This window comes from Emys orbicularis, chromosome 23, assembly GCF_028017835.1.
Source record: "Emys orbicularis isolate rEmyOrb1 chromosome 23, rEmyOrb1.hap1, whole genome shotgun sequence".
In the NCBI taxonomy this organism is placed as follows: Eukaryota; Metazoa; Chordata; order Testudines; family Emydidae; genus Emys; species Emys orbicularis.
The window spans coordinates 5841408-5861801 of record NC_088705.1 but is presented as its reverse complement, the minus strand read 5'-3'; the positions used below and the strand labels follow the sequence as shown (position 1 = coordinate 5861801).

Sequence of the window (20394 nt, the reverse complement as noted above, 5' to 3'; positions counted from 1 at the left end):
CATGAGGAGAAATCACCTCCTCAGCACAGCTCTGGGCTCAGCATTGATTCCCACAAGAGATCACCCCCTATCCAGTCCCCCAACACTGCTTCCTCTAGCCCCACAGCATTGAGGCCACCACTTACTCCGAGACAGGAGTCACTCTTCTCACTCCCTGGTCTCCCATTCAAGGACCACACAGGGCCCAACCTGCTTAAGATACAGTATCTGTCAGTGTGATGTATACAAACACCACCCTAACCCGCAGCCTTAGCTGTGAATTTTCTGTCTAAGCTGTAGGCTTCTTTCACAGCCCTCGTGCTATTTTAAAGCCTTTTTAATATCAGCGACTGTGACTCTCATTCAGTTCGAAAGCACAGGATCTCTGGCTAGACTCTTTCCCCTGCCTGCCCTGCCTGGAAGAACTTCCCCTTCACCTGAGCCATGAACTGGAGCTAGTTCCCCGGGGGTCTCATGTGACAGAGGAGGGCGTGAAGGGGACTCCCAGCCAATCTCTCTGCCCTCACCTCCGAGGCTGCTCCATATTAATGACTCTGCCCCACCTTCTCTCCTCCTCCAGGCTATTGCAAAAGTCTGTCCAGCTGTTGGATTTGCAAGCTTGTGCATTTGAGGGCTGGCTGGCTGGCTTTACCTAGACTTTCAGCTAGCAGAAGGGGAAACTTCCCTGCTTCTGAGCTAGCCAGAAGCCCTCACCATGGCTAACTCCTTGGGTAGCCTAAAACTCTGCCTTCTCCTCCAAGCCATCTGCCTATGTCTGGCTCAGCTTGTAAGTGTTCTCCTTTATATCCTTATGCTGGGAATGTATCAGGGTTGGGCTGGGGGGCTGGGGAACTGTCCCCTGTCTGCACGCCACTGTAAAATGTTGAGCTCTTTGTCAAATTGCTTGCAATGCCGAGCAGCTTTCTGAGTCTTTGCCTCCTCTTATTTTTCTATGAGCTTTCAGCGAGTTTCCCATTCTAGCAGTGCCTCGCCCAGGGAAAATCCAGAGCTCACATGCCCCCAGATAACCTTGAAATACTTGAAACCATCTTCATCTCTGTTGGGAGACTGCGGGGGCCCTGGAGAAAGGGAGCGCCTGAGTGGCTCGGTTCTTTTGGAGATTTTCAGACTCACAAGGTTCTCTTTCATTCACCGTCCGTGGCTTTTGCCTCCCGTCCCCTCGGGGCCGTGCCTGCGTGTTTCTGGTTAGGTGGAATCCTGCTGCAATCGAGTCGCTGCAGAACTGCTCGGGGTCAGCCGGACTCGGGGAGGAGGGCTGCGTTGGTTAGCGATTGCTAGGGAAGGGTTTGAATGGAAGGATTTGCAGAGAGGCAGCAGGCCTTTGTAGGTCCCTGGATCTTTGCGAAGAGGGATAATGGGGATAAAGCCCTATCGGGGATGGAGCCAGGTTGGGGGTATTCTCTCTCCCACCCTTGTCCCCCTTGACGATTTTTGGAAGCATCATGCAACTTGGGGCATTCTAACGAGAAGGAAAGGTGCTCCTTGGAAGTGTCTTTAGGAGCCAGAGATAAGCTTGTGCTGATAGGCGACGGGTTTGTACTAGAAGGAAATACTCCCTCTGCCCACAATTTGAGTGCTACAGAGGGACAGCCCTACTGAGTATTACCCCCAAGAATAGCTTTTTATTTTTTTTTTGGCCAACAAAACAAAACATGAAAATCAATGTTTTTTAAGTGGAAGCGTCATTTTCCAAAGAAAGGTTCCAAGCAGCGAGTGGGAAAGAAGACGGGACAGAGCTGAACCGGGCCGCTCTGAAGGAAGCTCTCCCTTGACAGAGAGCTGGAGCACACAGTCGCTTGCACAGAAGAGGCTTGCGGTGGATGCATAGTGGCTTGTAGGAGCCTGGAACCAAGCTGAATCCACTGCAAGGAGCCGGCTTGAGTCCACAACAGCGCCTAGGGCTTGGGAGCCCTAAAAACAAAGAAGCATTTGGCAAGGACAAAGGTGCCTATTCATTGGGTGCTTCCAGGAAACCTCGCTCTCTCCTGCTGGCTGGCTGCTATTTATGGATAAGGAGCAATGCTGAGCTTTTTTCTTTTTCTTTCTAACAAATGTACAGAACCAACTGGCCTCTTCCCTTTAGAATAAATAAGCACTGACGAGTGAAGAACAAAGCCCCAAGCTGTCGCTGGCCATGACAGAGGCAACCAGCCCGTCTGATTTTTATTTCCAAGAATCCCTGAATTCCATCTCTGCTTTTAGTCTCTTTCCTTCTCACGCCCCAAAAGGGGAGCAGGGATTCATTTGTGGAATTCCTACCACAAAAGCCTCAAGGCTGCAGACGAGGCTGCTTCTGCAAAGATGCCTATTCTCCCCTAGCAGGGTTTAAGGCTGTGAGATTTGCAAAATGGCCTAAGGGATTTGGATACTCCATTCCCTTTAAAATTATTGGGCCTGGGGCATTTAAATCCCCTCAGCAACTTCGGATAGTTCAGCCTGGATCTTTAACTCTGGATCAACTAAGGTGAGCTGCAAAAACAGATGCTACTTTAAAGCGCATCCTTAAGATGGAAGTTGCCTTTTGGAGGTGGGATGGGTGGGTGGAAGCATGATTCTGATCTCGCACACACACAAGGGCTGTAATTCTACCGGTTTCCATGGAGCTACTCCTGATTTACCCCCATGTGCCTGAGATCAGAGTCAGGCTCTGGGTTTCACTCTGTAGAGGAGAAAATGCAAACCCCGGCTGGGGTGTTCGAGAACAAGGAGCAGATTCAGGGAACAGCTTGCTTAGACGCTTTCCCTGGCCTGCCCCATTCATTCCTCTATAAACCCCAGCTACGGGGGAGAAGCCTCGTGCCTGCTTCCTTCGCTAGTCAGAACAAAATTGCTCGCGGATGGGCTGTTTTGCAAGGGAAGCTCGGGACGGGGAGAAGCAGCTGTCGCTTCCTGGGCCCTGGGCTGTCTGCTATGCTGTGTGTGGCCTACTCCCAGCTTCTCGGGGAAGGGTTCCCCATGGCACGGAATTGTCCTCATGGCCGACGGCTGGAGCGTTACACCCCAGGGCTCCCTGTCGCTCTGAGCGCCCCGCCGGCCTGCACTGCGAGCCAAAGTCTCGCCGAGCCCAGCTGTCTCTCTGGGTTAGCAGGGCCGTGAGCTCTCCACTTGGGGCATTCTCCTGACCGGGAACGTGTGCTTCTCTTTCCTTTTCCTCAGCGAGGTCCTCCAGGAGAGCCCGGCCCCCGGGGGCCCCCGGGTCCGCCAGGAGTGCCAGGATCTGACGGCACTGATGTGAGTACACAGCTCAGGAGCTGAGCAAGGGATGGGGGAAGGAGGGGGGCAGGGAGCGTTAGGGACAAAGAGGGGCATTGTATCAGGGTACATAGTTGCACTTCCCAGCTGTGGCCAGCAGAGGGCGGAGGTGTGCATAGTCTGTGTGCTGAACCTCTGTTCTCTGTGTGCGGTAGGATGGGGCTCCTTCTGCAAAGACCCCTCCTCTCCTAACTTAAACTGGAGCCAAATGGGGCCCTAAGTCCAGATAAAACTCCAGCTAGCAGCAGGATCGGGCTTGACATGCAAACCTCCGCGGAGTCGGCCTTTGTCATGCCACTGGGCTGGCTGCAGGAGTCACCGCGGTGGTGAAGTTCTCTGACTTGTGTTATGCAGGAGGTCAGGATCATAGGGAACAAAGGAGTGGATGGGACCTGCTGGCTCACCCAGCCCTCTGCCAGCACTGGCCCCTCCGGCCACATCAGTCTATTCATGAAATTACCAACCTTCGTCCTGAAACTAACTAGGTTAGTTTCCTTGTGACCTTCACATCTATGGGTCTCTGCAACTAGCAGGGAGCTGCTGTTTTGCCTAGAGGTGGAAATAAAAGGCACAGACCCTCTTAAAATCAGAGGACCCAAACTCATAGACTCATAGACTTTAAGGTCAGAAGGGACCATTATGATCATCTAGTCTGACCTCCCGCATGATGCAGGCCACAAAAGCTGACCCACCCACTCCTGGAATAATTCTCTCCCTTGACTCAGCAGTTGAAGTCCCCAAATCATGATTTAAAGACTTCAAGTCGCAGAGAATCCTCCAGCAAGCGACCCCTGCCCCATGCTGCGGAGGAAGGCGAAAAACCTCCAGGGCCTCTGCCAATCTACCCTGGAGGAAAATTACTTCCCGACCCCAATATGGCGATCAGCAGAACCCCGAGCATGCGGGCAAGATTCTCCAGCCAGACCCACATTGACCATTGATACTAATTACCAGCGATGGCAAGTTATTGACCTATTGACTAAAATCACGTTATCCCATCAAACCATCCCCTCCATAAACTTATCAAGCTTAATCTTAAACCCCTTCATTCCTACAATGCGGGGCAGGTCAGGGGAGAGATTCCTCCTAGATTCGCCAGCACGCGGCTGCCTCTTTCTATGTGTTTGTGCAGTGAGCAGTGCAGCAGGACCCTGGTCCTGATTGCGGCCTCTGAATTCTATTGCAATACAGATGAAAATAAGGGCATCCACCGCTGTTGCATGGGCCTCTCTGTCCGTTTCAGAGTCGGCTGGGCCAGGGTTGTCCCTTCTGAAGTCACTAGAGGGTGAATCTGCAAAGCCTGTTTTTTTTCTGGGATACAAATCAATAGCCAGGAGGGGCAGACTTGTCTCCAAGGGCCAGATTTTCAAGGGTCTTTAGATGCCTAAAAGTGCAGCTAGTCACCTGGTGAGATTTTTTTTCTAAAGCACTTTGAAATCAATGGGAGTTAAGGGATTTTCCCAATCCCATTAGGTGCTTATCTGCACCTTTAGGCTCCGAAATACCTTTGCAAATCTGGCTCAGAATGGTTAATAATTATAATAACTGTATTTGCAAAGCCCCTCTTCCCTGCTCCCTGGAGCCCCAGCCAAATCGCTCAGGGCGCTGTCAGAAATGAGTAAAGCGTCTCTGAAATGTACCGAAAAGCAACAAGCCTAGAGTAAAGCCATCTGCATCAAGCGCCAAGCAAAGGGCCCGATCCTGAGGCTCCCCCACTCAGGCGGCTCCCGTCGATTTCAAAGGGAGGAGTTTGTGGGATTGGGCCCAAAGATGAGACGTGCAGAGGGGATCCTAGGGGAGGAAGAAGGGGTGGAGGGAAAGGGTCTACACATGGCTCCTGCAGGAAGCATGATCGAAAATGCCGTTGGGGGAGCCAGAAGGGGTTCACTGGGGTTTGGAAGTGCAGGGGGACGGATCGGAGCATTTGGAGCAATGGGGCGATTGCCTGCTCACTGGGGATGCAGTGGTGAGGTTTCTGAAGGGCAGAGCACTGACACCTTTCCGCCCGAGGCTCAGGGAGAGTGCCGGGAAGATAGGCCAGACCTGTGAGTAATCAAGAACTGACCTGTTCTCTGGGCCCAGCCCCTCTGGAGAGACACACGGTCCCCGGTGTGGGATTTTGGTGCTATTTATACACTGAATGTAGCTGTGGCTTCTTCTTGGGATCCACCCCCTGGAAGCCGGGGTGGGGGAGGAGAGCAGTGGCTTTTGACGAGCACAATCCTGTGGAGCATTTGGACAAAGCCTGCTCTAGTCTGGAGAGGTACGCAGGGTGAGCGCGGCCTGATTTGGGTGGTGAGCGTCACCTCCAGACTGGTGTGGTCACGTGCAGCCCATGAAGGATTCTTCTCATCTCAGGCAGCCAAGTAACCCTGTAGCGCTGCTTAGGGCTAGCTCATCGGAGGGCTAACGATGCACCTTTATTGGCAGTGGCTCCACTATGTGAACCTGGAACCTGAGGCCTCCTGAGGGCTCTTTGCAGAACTGAAAGGCTGTTTCTCTTTTTGGGGCCCCTGAAGCAGTGGGTGAGAGGGGCTGGTTCAGACATTCAGAGGCCTGGTGCCTGTTGCTGCTATCCTATTCCTTAAAGCAGGACTGAAGCACTAAACTGCACTTCGTTCCAATGCAGGCAGCCCCCTTAAACTAGCCAGCCCAGATCAAACCCGCATTTGCCCCAGTGTCCTCGTGTTTAACACGCCGGCCCTTGGATGAGAAGTATGAGTGAAGCCTGGGTTGTGAGATGCCTTGTTACCCCATCAGACAGGTCACATTCCAACTCGGGTCATTCTGCTCCCCCTAAATTCCTCCCTCTTGTTTCAACTGACTAGAGCTTTCTTCTCACCTGGTCCTAAGCTGGTGCATTGTGTTCTGTTCCACAGCTGCCGCATCCCATCCCAGAGGTGGCTGCCCTTCAAGGCAGGGTGGAGCGATCCCTTTAGGTCAGCAGTTCCCAAACTAGCCCACTGTATGGCTCCCCTCTTAAAGTTAAGATACTCTTGAGCACGAATCCTGGTTCTAATCCCTGGGGCATCCAGAGAGCTTGGTTGCAGAGCAGATGGCTATTAGAGCAGCATGTGGAGAAACCCTGGAGACAAACCTGCTTTTCTGCAATGGGCAGGTGGTGCAGCTGGGATACACCCCCTAGCTTGCATGTGCTTAGTTCCTCCTGGCCTGCAGCCCCCGTTGCTCCAACCTCTCCAGCTCACTTTGCCCTTCAGTTCCGTCCCCTCCCTGTGTGTTCACTGCTCCTGCTCTGTCAGTTTTTGAATTACTGTTACACTGGATCCTGTTTGAATTTTACACCAAAGAAGTGGCTCGGCAGCAGACTTGAGTCCCTGTGTGACAACCCAGATGGGGAGAGGAAGCTGTTTGGAGACTGGCACCTGCCTGGATAGAAATCCTCCAGCAGGGCAGATCTGCCTCCAGTCTTGGGGGCTGACGATTCTCTGCTGTGGCGGAGAAGGCGCCTGGATGTGCTTCGCGGACCATCCATCCGGCGCTCAGGAACGGAAGGTTCTGCAGAAGCCCAGGATGGTTCCTGTTTATAACGATCTCTTGTTTCCCTAGGGTGACAAAGGCCCGCCAGGCGCTGCTGGGACCCCGGTGAGTGTGCCACCAGCTTTCCGACATGCTTTGATTTCCACGCCTTTTCAGGACGTTGCCTTTAATTTTTCCCAATGCCTATTTTAAAGGGCTCCAAGGGGGAACCAGGCGTTCCAGGTCCGGACGGGCCCCTGGGGAAGGCAGGCATTGATGTGAGTACAATCCCATTCTCTTCTCACGGCTGCTTACTAGATGACAGAGTTGCTTCTTGTTCTGCGCCTTCGACTCGTTGTTCCAGACTCCCCTGTTCATGGCTGTGCTTCATGAACCTAGCCCTCATCCTGAGCTTCCAGATCCCATCTAGGGTGACCAGATGTCCCGATTTTATAGGGACAGTCCTGGTTTTTGGGTCTTTTTCTTATATAGGCATCTATTACCCCCCACCCCTGTCCGGATTTTTCACACTTGCTTTCTGGTCATTCTAATCCCATCCCATCCTCAGGGATCCTGTCATGTGCATGGGATGCAGGGGCTGGGGTCACAGATCCGCCTGGCTTATATATGAATATTCACAAACTGGATTCCAACCGCAAGGCTAAAGGGAAGAGGGTCCTGATGGGAAATGTAGTCTTTAAGGTGGGAAGAAACAGCTGATCTCAGAGGAGGAAATGATCCTTCCTTCACGTGGTGGGGCAGGAGGAGACGGGATGGGTGTAAAAAGTGGTGGGGGTTGATCATTGTCGGAGGGGAGTTGTTGGTGTCTGGAGCACCACCCATAGGCCAGTGAGGAGACTGTACTGGGGAGCAGAGACCTGTATGACCTGTGGAGGGGAGACCTGCAGAGAGGGGAACGTGCAGTAGAATGGCTGAGCCCGACGGCGAGCCCCCGGGGCCATCACACGGGCGGTGTCAGCGCTCTCTGAAACAGCGCTCGTCCCGAAGGCGGGAGGGCCGGCTCAATAAACAAATAGCCCAGAGGGTGCTTTATGTTTCCAGCCTTGCTCAGCTTATGCAAAGGCAGCTGTTTGTCCACAAGGCTTCGCTCATGTGCTTCAGCACCCACCTGACGCCTCCCTGGTGCTCCAGTCATTCACCCGCTCACAGCTCTGCCAATGCTCAGTTCCCACCTGCAGCAGCACGAACCTCGGCTAGTCCACGCCTGCCTCCCCACCCACCTCAGTTCTGCCCGGGCACCTGGGTCCTGTCGTGACGGCCCCCTGCTATTGCAGCCCTGGGCTCCCCGCTCCCCAGCTCTGCCAATGCACCTCGATCCTGTCCTGCAGTCCCCTCGACGGTTCCGTTCCTGGCCTGTCCTCTCATTTCTGCCACGCCCCTCGGTCCTGCCTTGCAAACCCCTCTGAGAGCGACCAGGGGCAGCGAGCTGTGCTGTACTGTGCAGTGCGTTTACAGCCTGGGGAGGCTACAGCTGACCCCAGGGAACGCGTTGGGCTGGGGGAATTGAAGCAGCCGCAGAGCACAGTGAAAGCGGAGAGGAATGGCTGGTGCATCCGCCCACTGGGCCAGCTCGTCCCTTTGTGGTAGACCCTGCGTGGGGCCATCGGGTAGATGCCCGGCGGCTCTGAAGTGATGCAGCCACCCCACATGAGGCCCCCAGAGCATTAGTGGGCGATCAGAGGGCTGGGAATTCTCCAGCTGAAGGTCTTTAATCTGAGTGGGATCTTAGGCCAACTCTGAGCTCTGGCAGCGGGATGAGGAGGCATTTGGCTGGGACTCATTGTACTGAATCTGAGCCTATGATCGCACTCAGTGCTGTTGGTTATTAACTCTGTCTGGAGCCGGAAAGGCCCTTGAGAGACCCGAGAGGCGTCTTCTTACGCAGAGTCGCTTCCCACAGTGCGCTGGGGGCTCAGCCCTGCATACTGCTAAAACCCTTTGGACCCATTTCTGTTGCCCCCAAATGCCTTTGTGCAGAAGCTCAGGGTGCCCGTATTTGCAATGAGAAATCCAGGCTGACTGGAAGCTTCTCTGGCGGCTGCTGGTTACCAGCCTCCCCTCCCCAATCCACCTGCAACCCGGCTGCTCCCTAAAAGGGCACATGGTCTCATGAGTTCCCCGTACAGGGCCTGGTCTAGTACCCCCTGAAATCAGACATCAGAGAGCATTGGATCAGGGTCAGAAACCCCCAGAACATAGAGGCACCAAGTACCAAGCCAGCCTACAACACATATTTCTCTAACCACAGCTGCTGTGATAGGCCCCGATTTGGATCTCGTTTACTCCAGTGTAAATCCACTGGAGTCACTCCCAATTTCCACTGGTGTAAATGAGATCAGAAGCCATCCCAGAGGCTTTGTCTGCGCCGGCAAAAATGGGATCTGTAATTCTCCAGCAGGACAGCTCCTGAGACGTAGCATCAGTAGGAGTGGTAGTGTAGACAGGACTCAGGGGTGCACCCACATTTTTATCACTGGGTCTTGGGGCTCACAGGGGCTGTTCATAAGAACTGCAGGGGTTTGTGGCTTTAAAAATGCTTTAAGGACTGAAGGAAAAGTGTGTGTGTGGAGGGTGTGCACCGGTTTGTGTGGTGTCTGTGTGTAGAGTGTGTCTAAATACAGGGATGGATGTGCTGGGGAGGTGGGTGTATCTATGTGTCTGAGAGCATGTTGATGTTTTATGGTGTGAGCAGGGCTGAGGGTGTTTGGGGCAGAAGGCATCGGCCTGGGTGTGTGGAGAGATGGCTGGTGTTCGAATATGTGCATTGAGGTGTTTGATTCAGCTTGGAGGGGTACTGAGGGGAGTTTGTTATTGGGGGGCAGGATAAGTAGCTAGAGGGGGTGTGTGTGTGAATGTGGGACATGTTGTCTGAGCATGGAGTGTCGAGGGGTGTTTGAGTTTGAAGTGTGGGTGTGTATCTCCAGAGGGCAGTTGTATTTGTGGCTGAGAGGCAGAGCTACACAGACAATTACAGACAGGCAGAAACACAGTGAAACTATACAGTCCTATTTTTTTAATATATTTTTTTGCAATTGGAAGCGATTTCTTAAACCTGTTGACTTCAATTCATGCCTTCAATAATAAATGAATAGAATAATAAACCTTATTACAACAATGTTTTATTCATCCAGACTAATCTTCCCGCTACGGATCTCAATTATTAGAATAAAGTAGAAAAGAATTGGGCTGAATACAGAGTCTTTCATATTCGCTATGTCAGGGTGCTTTACAAAGAGCTAGGAATTAAACCTTGCAAAGAGCGTGGCTCAAACAGTCAGGGGTAGATATGAAAACCTCCTTAGAGTGAGACAGATTCAGATTTCAGTGGCCCATGCTGGTGTAAATCTGGATATGCAACTATGCATATTATTACATCTGTCTGTCTAGTTATCCATCCATACTCACAAATCTATCTAGCCCATCTCAGTGCAGTATCTGAACACCAAGTAAATGTTTATCTCAATAACAACGGACACTTGATTTGATTATTTTTCTAACGTTTATTTTATATCCTTTTCGTTCCCTGTGCTGTGGAGGAGAGGGGACCTTTGGAGCTGGGCTGGTTTCTTCACTCTGAGGACTGATCCTAAAACCCTCAATCCCACAAATAATCCTTGCTCCCGGAGGGGTGGCAGGATGGGACCTCTGGTTTGTAACTTCCTCTCATCTGTCCTGGTGATGGCACTGAAATTTAATTCTCTGGTCTCAGTGACTGTTATATCCCATCTCCCTTTATAAATAGGAGCTCCCCACTCATCCAAAAATACACACACACACACACACACACACACACACACACACACACACACACACACACACACACACACACACACACACACAGAGTTATAAGGAATTCTGTCTCAGCATGGAGACTAGCAGCCTCATTTTCAATACAGGAATTATGTTGATGGCAAGTCATTTGCTGTGTGTTCTCTGCCTGATCCTGCAGCCCTCACTCAGGGGAACAAATTCCCGCGAGCAAGACTCCAATCTCATTCATAAAGTGGTGTAAATCCAGAGTAACTCCATTGATTTATCCCAACATAAATGAGGTTAACATTTGGCCCAATGATTTCACTGGGATTATTCACATGACTGACACCTGCAAGCCAAGCCTGCTCATGTTTGGTGCCTTCTTTGACGTGGATAAATATTCACTAAGGTCTCAGTGCAGGATGCAGCAGAGTAACTCCCACGTGGGATGTGAATCCAGCACTCCCGAGGGCAAAGTCCCTGCACTGAGACCTGGCCCGCTGAGCTTGTCATGGGCAAATGCCAAACCAGCTGAAATCTGTGGCCATGTCCACATTACGTGGCACTGCAGCTGTGCCACCAGACTGGTGTAGCGTAGACGTGTCGATGGATGGGGTTTTTGTTATTGTTGCTGTCATTAATTTACCTCTCCAAGAGGCGGTAGCTGGCTCGATGGAAGAATCCTTCTGTCTGCCTAGCTGTGTCTACACTGGGGGTCCGGTCAACCTAACTACGGCACGAGGGAGGCTAGCTAGGTCCATCTAATTTTGGCTTGAAAAGAAGGAAGTCTTGATGGGCAGCAGCAGTGGCATTGTTAAGAGGCGGGACGATGGTTTATTCCCTGTGTTTCATGGCACCGCAACTTAGCTGTAGGGCAAAAGTGGCATTTCAACGTTTGCTGCCTCTTGTCTTCAGAACAGATGGACGAGCCCTTAATAGCTTGTTAATAACCCATCAAACCAGGTGGCTAAAACAACCCCAGCATGATTCCAATTGCGTGGAGAGCCCAACTGGATGGAAAGTGACAGGGAAGGATCTAATATTGAGATTCACTGTCTGCCATCTCTCCTCCCGCAGGGCCTGACTGGCGCGAAGGGGGAACCAGGGCCACTCGGGAGGCCAGGAACTAAAGTAAGTGACTGGTGTTTGTCTCTCGGGCTCCAACTCCAGCGCTGCCTTGTCCCTCCCTTGAGAGGAGATGGGCGTGGAAGGGGGAGTGATAGGAAGGTGGTGTGATTGGGGTGGTGAGTTCTGTTGGATGGATGCCCAGTTTAGCCACGTACTGGGGTCAGGGAATATTTGGGATCTAGTCAGGTGTGTCCAGGCCCTCAGCGGGTGTAAAACGGCGCAGCCTCATGGATTCCACCTTTGCCTCAGGCCAGGATCCTGGGCTGAGACCAACACGAAGGTGAGATAAGAAGCCACCCTACTCATTGCACCGAGAGGCCCCACTCAGGATCGGGCCCCATTGCCCGGCCCGGTACGTGCCCAGAGTAGGAGACGTCCCTGGGGGTGAGCTACGAGCCCGTCGACAGGTGGGTGAGGAATGATGGGGGTCAGCTTTGGCGCTCCCAAGAGCAAGGGCTTGATTGCGCCAGTGGGATGTGGGCCAATGAACAGAGAATCTCATTGATTTCAACGGGAGCTGAATCCGATCCAGAGTGAGACTGGTCCTCCGCTCCGGTGCACTGTTAATTGTTATTATTACAATAGCACCTAGGTTCCCTAGGCCTAGCCATGGAGCAGGACCCATGCACTAGGCCCTGTGTAAACGCACATCAGAAAGACAGTCCCCACCCCAAAGAGCCGACCGTCTGCACAGCTCTGCTGAAGCCAATGGAGCGATGCTGATTTCCGCCCACGGAGTGGAGCTGGATGCACATTTTTTTAATGAATAGTTTTTTTGAAATCAGATAATTCCCCCTGTGCCCACGTCCCATTTCCCACCCTGATCTAACATTGACTCTCTTCTTCTGCACTGCCAGGGCCAGCCTGGACTGCCAGGGCCACCGGGACTCCCCGTGAGTATCCGCTTCTGTCACGTCAGCTGGTCAAAGAAGTCTATTGTTATTGTCACCTAACGGCCTGAGCCTGGGACTGGGAGCTGGGGAACGCCTGGGTTCTAATCCCAGGCTCACTCTGTAGACGTGGGCAAGTCAACAAACCCCTCTGTGCCTCAGTTTCCCCCACGGGTAGGCTCACACGGACCCACCTTGCCAGAGGAAGGATTGCTACAGGCTGTCCCTGTGCCTCACCCCTGAGCTTAGAATGAGAGGGGGTTTCAGTGTCCATGGACCTTCCAGTCTCTGGCCTGCCTGCTGAGAGGGCCAGACAGAGGGCTGGCCAGTGCTGGTGCCAGTCAGAGGGGTGGTTAATGTGCTGTGAGCACTTGTCTCCTGGAAATCAGGCTGAGACCCCCAGCAGGTTCTTGCAGCAGAGGCGGCAGGCTGGCCCCTGTTGCTCTGTGGAGGTCGTATTGGCCACACACGCTGTCCAGACCTCTGTGGATTTGTCCACTAAACGCTCTTCCCCTATCACTAATGTGGCCTTCATTGAGGGAGATCCCACTGCTGCTACCACCCTGCTGCCGTTCCATGAGCTGGTGCCTTATAAGCAGTCAGACATCTTTCGACAGAGATCCCAGGGGGGCCCACGGCAGCTGTCCCCTGCAGTGCCCCCAGTTTGGCGAGAACATTGGACCCCCCGGTACCTCTGAGATCCATGCCTGGAGGGACCCTCAGCATGCAGATCTCCCCCTCCAGCAAGGAATAGGGGGCTGTAGGGAAGGTCAAGGAGCAGGCAAGCCAGAAGAGATGTATATTGTTCCCACTCTCGCCCTGTAGAGAGTTCCCCCCAGAAAATAAACACAGTCCTGGGCTTTGTTCGGTCTGAGAGGAAGGATGTCCCAGTGGCTAGGGTGTTAGCCTAGGACACAGGAGACCGGGCGTCCATTCTCTGCTCTGCCACCAACTCTCTGTGTGACCTTGAGCAAGTCACTTAGTCCTTCTGTGCCTCACTTTGCCATCTGTACAGTGGAGACGATAGCCCTGCCCTACTTCTCAGGGGTGTAGGGAGGGTAAATACATTGAGGGTGAGGTGCTCGGATGTTATGATGGGGTCAGCTGAGTACTGAAGATAGCGATTGTACTTCCTGCGTAGGGGCAGGTCAATTGAAGCCAGTGGAATCGCTCTGTAATGGAGAGCAGGGTGTGCCCATGTCCTTTGCTCTCCTATAGAGTGAGAACCGGAGTCTGACCCCACCGTGGAGTCACCGCGTGTCTCCCCCAGCCCCAGGTGGGCAAAGGAGCTGTTGTGTTTTCTCAGCTGTTGGCTCCACGTCAGAGAATTTCAGCCCATTGTAACTTTCTTTTTGTTTCAGGGCCCTGGACTGTCAGGACCTCCTGTAAGTGCCGTGCTGCCGGGGCTCGGTTTGTGTCTTTGGCTGGGCCGGGGTGGGGGCAGGATTGAGTTTTAAGTAAAAAATCCTCAGCAGCTTGTGAGTGGGGAATTTATCTGCTCGACTCCCATTAGCATCAATCCCAGTCCTGTGGCTCTCCCCTGCCTTCCCTTGGGAAAGATTTAACCCCTGGTATCCTAGTCTGGGGCTGCACATTAATAACGGGAGTGGATCTAAGGGATCAGAGAGGAGTCCTAGGAACAGTGTAAATACAATCACGTTAACCCTCTCGCTGCTGGCCCATTATCCACTAAAATCAAAGCAGGGCAAGGATATGGCTGTTGCATTCAGCAGGAGATGGCCCCGTTATGCCCATTCTACCTGGGTGTAACAGATACATTTAGCATCACAGCAGCTAAGTTCCACCTGGAGGTACCTGTTGCCCTCGGTAGCAGAGCAGGTGCTATCTACCTGCCTGTGCCTGATACACATAGAAGGCTCAACCTCCCTGCAAGCGCCTGAGTGAACCTAATACATTCAGTCCTAGGCAAAGGGCTCAAATCTTCTTGTGCAAAAGCACTTTGGTCTCTGAAAGATCCCCTGGCAATGGGTATTGTTTCCTATCACCAGCCCCTTTTGAAATCCACCAACGTGTTTAATGAATGACTGTCTCCTTTTTCCAAGGGGCCAGCGGGTCAGGTTGGACTTCCTGGGGAAATCGGAGTCTTGGGAACTAAGGTGAGGAAGCACCTATCGGCGCATGCCCCGGCTTGTTTCCTCTGACCCTACCTAGGGATGAGCCAGATTTTCAAAGGGGTTGGTTGAGCCCCTGCTGCCGTCAAGGTCAGTTCCGGCGGCGGGAGCTCAGCCCCTGATGGAAAGACTCCTGCTGTGATGGCCCTCTCAAATAGCTGGCCTCAGGGGGCTACTTGTTTGCCGCTAAGTGAGTTACTGCTTCAGTTCAAGAAGTGGGGGCCCCTGCATTTGCTGCTGAAAGTCATGGGTTCAAGCCCCATGGATGACCGAGTTAGTACAGCCCTCCTCAGGGGTACCGCATTGTTCCCCCTGACCTGACTCTCTTAGTAACGGCAGCCTTTTGCATGTTAACTTTATTTTGGGGTTGCTTCTTTTCAGGGTGAACCTGGACCTGATGGACCACGAGGCCCCCCAGGTCCCCCTGGGAAACCTGTGAGTATTAACCCATCTCCCCTGGAATTTCTCCTCTGGGGTCCTTGCATGAAGGGTAGATTAAGGGAGAGTCCTTGATCTAGGCCCCGGGATTGGACAGAATCCATATGCAGCAGAAAGTCCGAATCAGAACTGCAAGTGGTGGTTAAGGGCCTGATCCAGGGAGGCACTCAGCACCCCAATCAGGCCTGTAATGCACGGCTGAACCCTGCTCAGCAGCCACCTGCATGGGGTGGAGATGACCTGAGCTAATTCAGGCTCATGCTTCAAGGTGTAAAGCTGATCTCTGTGAGGGTCAGGAAGGAAACCTTCCTGTGTGCAGCCCCTCAGGAATTGGGCACTGCCTTAGGCAGGCTGCTAGAGTCTTTGTGGCATGGCGAGGAGCGGGATACCTGGCTAGACTTTTAGCTGGTACGAAGGGAGGTGGGTTAGTGGGTTAGATGGGGCCAGTGGTTGGGTCTGGTCTGATTAAACCCTCTTCGTTTAAACTGTGGACAAATCACAGCAAGGTCTATGTTTTACCAGTCAGCTATCAAGGTTAATATTTGGGCTTTGGACTAGATGTGAGCTGCATGGTTTCCCAAGGCACTATTTGCAGATGCAAATGCTCCAAGGGCTGTGCCATGGGCCAATGGTGGGCAGCTGGCAGCCAGGACTCCTGGGTTCTATTTACTGCTCTGAGAACAGAGGGCGTCTTATGGTTAGAGCAGGAGAAGACGGGCAGGCAGGACTCCCAGCGTCTATTCCCAGCTCTGCCAAAGACTCAGTGTGTGACCCTGGGCATGTCGCTTCCCTGCTCTGTGCCTCAGTTTCCCCATCTATAAAGGCGGGCGCGGTTTATCCATCTCTGTAAGCTGTGTATTGTTCTTGTTACGTTAGGGCACCTGATGGTTTTATTTCATTCCAGGGCCCCGCAGGACACATCCAAGTGGGGGAAGGCAGTGCTGATTTCTCGGTAAGAACTGCAGTTACATTAAGCTTTTAACAGCCCCTCCCAGCGTAACAGCAGCTGGGAAATGCCTTAACAAGTGTCATTTGGTAGCAGGGAAGAGATGCTTTGCAGCAACGTCTAGTGCTCAGACCCCTTCAGAGCTGCAGTGTTCCCTGCACTGGCTGCCCCACTCTTTGAAACGCCTGTGCCGCTGGGAGCCAAGGTGACACTCACTGGGCCATCAGCGCTTGCAGCCTGCTCTGACCTCTGGGAGCAAATTGTATCTGCCTGCTCCTGCCTTTCCCTTCATGTGCTGCATGCGGATGCTTGCCCTTTGGACTGGTGTACAGAGCCGAGCTTCCCCTTTGGGGCTGGCATGTCCCCATAGGGCAGCACCCTAGAGATGCCAGGTCCCCTTTGGGCTGCTCATAGAACCGGGTCAGGCCCTGCTGTGGGGGCTGACAGTGCGACTGGTCCCCTGGGCTGGGTTTACAGAGCCAGGGCTGAGTCCCTCAGAAAGCCACGTCTGTCCCTACGGAGCCAGCTCTGAGTTGCCCCAGCCGCATGGGCTGCCCCCAGTCCCTTAGTCGCTGGCAGGTGGCTGGTTATACAGCTCGGGTGTGCCCGCTGTAACCAGGCAGTGTCTCCCTGCCTTCCTTCTTGTCCTCACTAGGGTGGGTCTCCTCCGACCCACAGGCAGACCCATGCCATGCACAGGGGGGAAATATTTACTTCCTGGGGGGTATTTCTCGTGATGACTGCCTGGCTCTCTGCACTCCCCCAGCCCTGTTACTGAATTGTGGCGAGATCTCTCCAAGGGTCCCAGTCCGATGGCCAGTGAAGTCAGTGCCAGGACTTGCTGATTTCAGTGGGAGGCGATGGCAGGTCTGCCAGTCTGAGGGTGAGGGCTGCGGATCTGGGGCTCAGCCTTCCCCTACCCCCCTGCCTGGGATCGCCCCCACCTCCCTGGTCCCGTCCTACGCTGCATTCTGCTTGTGATTTCACGGAGCGGCACAGGCCCCCCCCCCCGGAAGGAGACAGGCAGGGAGCTTCTCTCCAGAGCTGCAGGCGGGCTCAGAAGGTCGTGCGGGGCATTTGCTCTGTGCTGTGCTAATAATACGGAGCTAGGAAGGCCTGGAATTAAATGCCTCCAAGAGGCAAGTGACTCTACAATTTCCCTCAAGGGCTTCATCGGGCCAGGCCAGCGTGGGGGCTCAGTGCCGGCTCCGCAGCCCAGCTCCACTCAATCCTGGCTGCACCCAAACTGCCGCTTCTCTACGGCCTAATATTGTTTTCTGATTAAAACGAGCCACTTTTCTTTCTCCCACCCACTAGTGTCCAACCAACTGCCCGCCAGGGCCCAAAGGCCCCCAGGGACTTCAGGGACTGAAGGTAAGGTGACAACACCCCTGCCCCAGGCGTTGAACTGGGGACCTCAACGCAGGAGCCTCTAGTTCTTGAGCTGTTATTTGTATTACTGCAGCACCTAGGTGCCCGCATTGTGGACCGGGACCCCACTGAGCTAGGGCGCTGTACGGACACAAAGGGTCTAACGGGTCTGCTTCTCTCTCCGCTTGGAGTCCGTAGCGGATGCATGACCTGCTATCCGGGATCCGGCCCCTACCGGCTAGCGTGTTACACGGAGGACACAGGCTCGGGGCCCTCCCCTCCGCACTCCTGCCAGCCCCCACCTCCAAATCGAAGAGCGGCTTCCAAAGGGTCCAGTGCTTCTGCCCAGCTCCCCAAGCCCGGCTGGCTGTGCACAGCCCCCTCCTGGCATAGGTGCTGGAGCTAGGGGTGCTGCTGTGCCCCCCGGCTCGAAGTAGTAACAACAACCCAAATTACATGGTTTCCGCCTTCAGTGCCCCCACTATATAAATTGTTGCTAGGTAAAAGAGTCTGCCGGGGGTGAGCTGTCTACTGCTGCCCTCTGTGGTCCTTGGCTGCCCTCTGTCGTCCTTGTGGATGGAAGGACACGGTGGGCTGCAGCAGGAAAATGCCCCCCACCCCCAGCGTCTGCCTGTGTGCAAATGCCCTGCGGTACCTGCCCGTGCGTGCGTGATACCCCACACCCAGGGGATTTACAGGGCAGACGCTGAGCGCGCCGCCAGGGGAACTGCTTTGAGTGTGGGACTCGGGGGAGCCTTAATCGTGGTCTCTTTTCTCCTTTAGGGACACAAAGGCCGCCCCGGTGCCCTCGGGGAATCTGGCAGACAGGGCAGGCCGGTGAGTAGAGCTCCCCTTACCGGGCGTCCCAGTCAGATGGAGAAGGGTTGGGGGGAGGAGGAATCTCTGCTCTCCCCTGTGTGGAGATGAGATGGGGGTCTGGAGGGAAAGAGAGACCAAAGGATGGAGAAAGTAAGGATGGGTGGGGAGGGAAGAGAGGAGGCAGTGAGGAGAGAAAAGCACCAGGAGAGAGAGGGAAGGGGATACTGGGAGTTAGGAGGAATAAGAGCGAGGGATAGGGGAAAGAGAGGGGTCCCTGCCCCCAGGCTTGCATCAGGAGGGCCAGTAAATGGAGCTGGAGCTTCCCATAGTGTTTCCCAGGCTGCCTGCTCTTCCCAGCGCTGAGTGGCTGCTTGGGGAAGGGCTCTCCATCCTCCCCAGGGTATTCGAATCCCATCCCCCACCACCGTCCCTCCCAGGGTCCCGCTGGGGGGGAGAGAGGGGCTCTGGGTGGTTTATACCTCAGCGGCCAGGGTCTGGAGCCAGCTCACAGAGCCTTCCCTGCACTGACGTCTCTCCTCTCTCCTGCTCCCCACAGGGCCCCCTGGGCGACATGGGCATTTCCGGAGAACAAGGCATCCCCGGCCCTCCAGTAACGTATTTACTTCTATTTACCGTTCTTATCGCTTGGTGCTTTGGACCTAGACTCACGGCCTGGGGGATTCATGTATTTGTCACACTAGGTGTTTAGGGAGCACCCCCCCCCCCCAGTCCCTCCTCTGAGTCCGGCCCAGCTGCCCACGGCCCTGCTGCTCCCCACAGTCTGACCCATCTCGCTGTTAGGGGGTTAGTCTGCCTCAGTCTCCCTTGGCCCTCTGGGGCGGTGTTTAGGGATTCCGCAGCCCATTCAAGTCCTGGGACACAGGGTGGAGCCAACAAAAGCTCCACCCCCTGGAGAGGGCGGGGCCACCGAACCCAGAACTTCGCTGATTACAGGAGACAAAGGATGACAAAATGAGGATGTAGGTCACGGGGTCAGAGCAAGGGATCCCAAGAGGACAGTAACCACAGCGCCCACTGCCATGAGACGGAATTGAAGGAGTCAGGGTAGGGCCCAGAGGAACTCTACAAACCAGGGACTGGAAAAAAGCCCATAGCCACAGAGAGCTCCCCCGTCCAGCTTCCTCCTCCAGGATGGGCGTGCGGCCATGCCGGCCAGGGCCAGGAGGGGCTGAAGACGTCTCGAGCAGCCCTGGAGTCCGAAGTTTCTATTTACACCCAGCACAGTGAGAACAGGGGAGGTTCCCGCACACAGTGTGTGTCACCGAAACACCTCCAGCCCCGCCCTGGGGAGAGGAAGGACGTCGGGCTCTGAGGTCCCTGCAGTCCTTGGTCTCTCTGCTGAGCCTACGACCAAGGGGCAAAGGGATAGGCACTGGGCTGGGAGTCAGGACGTCTGGGTTTTATTCCTGGCTCTGCCACTCACAGGCAGTGGTTACCCTGGGCAAGTCTCTTCCTCCCTCTGGGGCTCATTGTCCCCCACTCTAACATGGGGATAAATGGCACTGACTCTGCTGCGTAAAATGCATTGAGCTCTGTGGCTAAACGGTGCTGCAGAGACGCTGTGTGCTATTAGTGCTTCGCTGTCCAACAAGGAGCCAGATTCCTTTCTTATTAGTTCATCTCCCACTCGTTTCATCCAGGCTGCTGAATAGTAATGCCGTCTGTTCGCTGCCAGTCCAGGACAGATCTGAGCCAGTGTCTTGGCAGTGACAGGCTTTGTAGCCAACTATTCATCCCCCCGGAGCCATCTAGTTTGCTTTTCCTTGATTAAAAATAGAGTGATCTGTACTCCTCTGAAATACGGTGGGCCCAGTTCTGATCTCAGATACACCGCTGTAAGTCCATTGACGTTAATGGAGGTGCTCTGGATTTATGCCAGCGGAACAGAGATCAGAATCTGGCCTTGAGAGGACTCTGCCTTCCCCCTCTAACCAGTGAGGCGGATGGAAGTGAAATGCGTCTCAGAGCCAGCTGATAACGTATTGCTCCCAATGTAACACATTCGCGGCATTTGCATTTGTCACTGTGCCGCACACCACCGCCACAGCATATTCTCCTGCTCCAAATGTACAGGGTCCTGTCACTTTCACTCAAGGAGAATCTCTGTCTGCAGTGTAGGCCCCCTGACACATAGCTGAGATGTTCT

The 20394-nt window shown here is 54.0% G+C and overlaps 1 protein-coding gene across 1 annotated transcript in view; it reads left to right on the top strand.

Moving 5' to 3' along the window:
• Window positions 1-694: 694 nt before the first annotated feature.
• Window positions 695-20394, top strand: part of COL9A2 (collagen type IX alpha 2 chain) — a 40382-nt gene continuing 20682 nt past the window's right edge. Inside the window, exons 1-13 of the mRNA XM_065421770.1 lie at window positions 695-766; window positions 3157-3231; window positions 6820-6855; window positions 6945-7007; window positions 11581-11634; window positions 12489-12524; window positions 13883-13906; window positions 14585-14638; window positions 15035-15088; window positions 15996-16043; window positions 17355-17411; window positions 18192-18245; window positions 18784-18837. Of these exons, the coding sequence (XP_065277842.1) occupies window positions 695-766; window positions 3157-3231; window positions 6820-6855; window positions 6945-7007; window positions 11581-11634; window positions 12489-12524; window positions 13883-13906; window positions 14585-14638; window positions 15035-15088; window positions 15996-16043; window positions 17355-17411; window positions 18192-18245; window positions 18784-18837 (681 nt within the window). The remainder of the gene's footprint in view (window positions 767-3156; window positions 3232-6819; window positions 6856-6944; window positions 7008-11580; window positions 11635-12488; window positions 12525-13882; window positions 13907-14584; window positions 14639-15034; window positions 15089-15995; window positions 16044-17354; window positions 17412-18191; window positions 18246-18783; window positions 18838-20394) is intronic.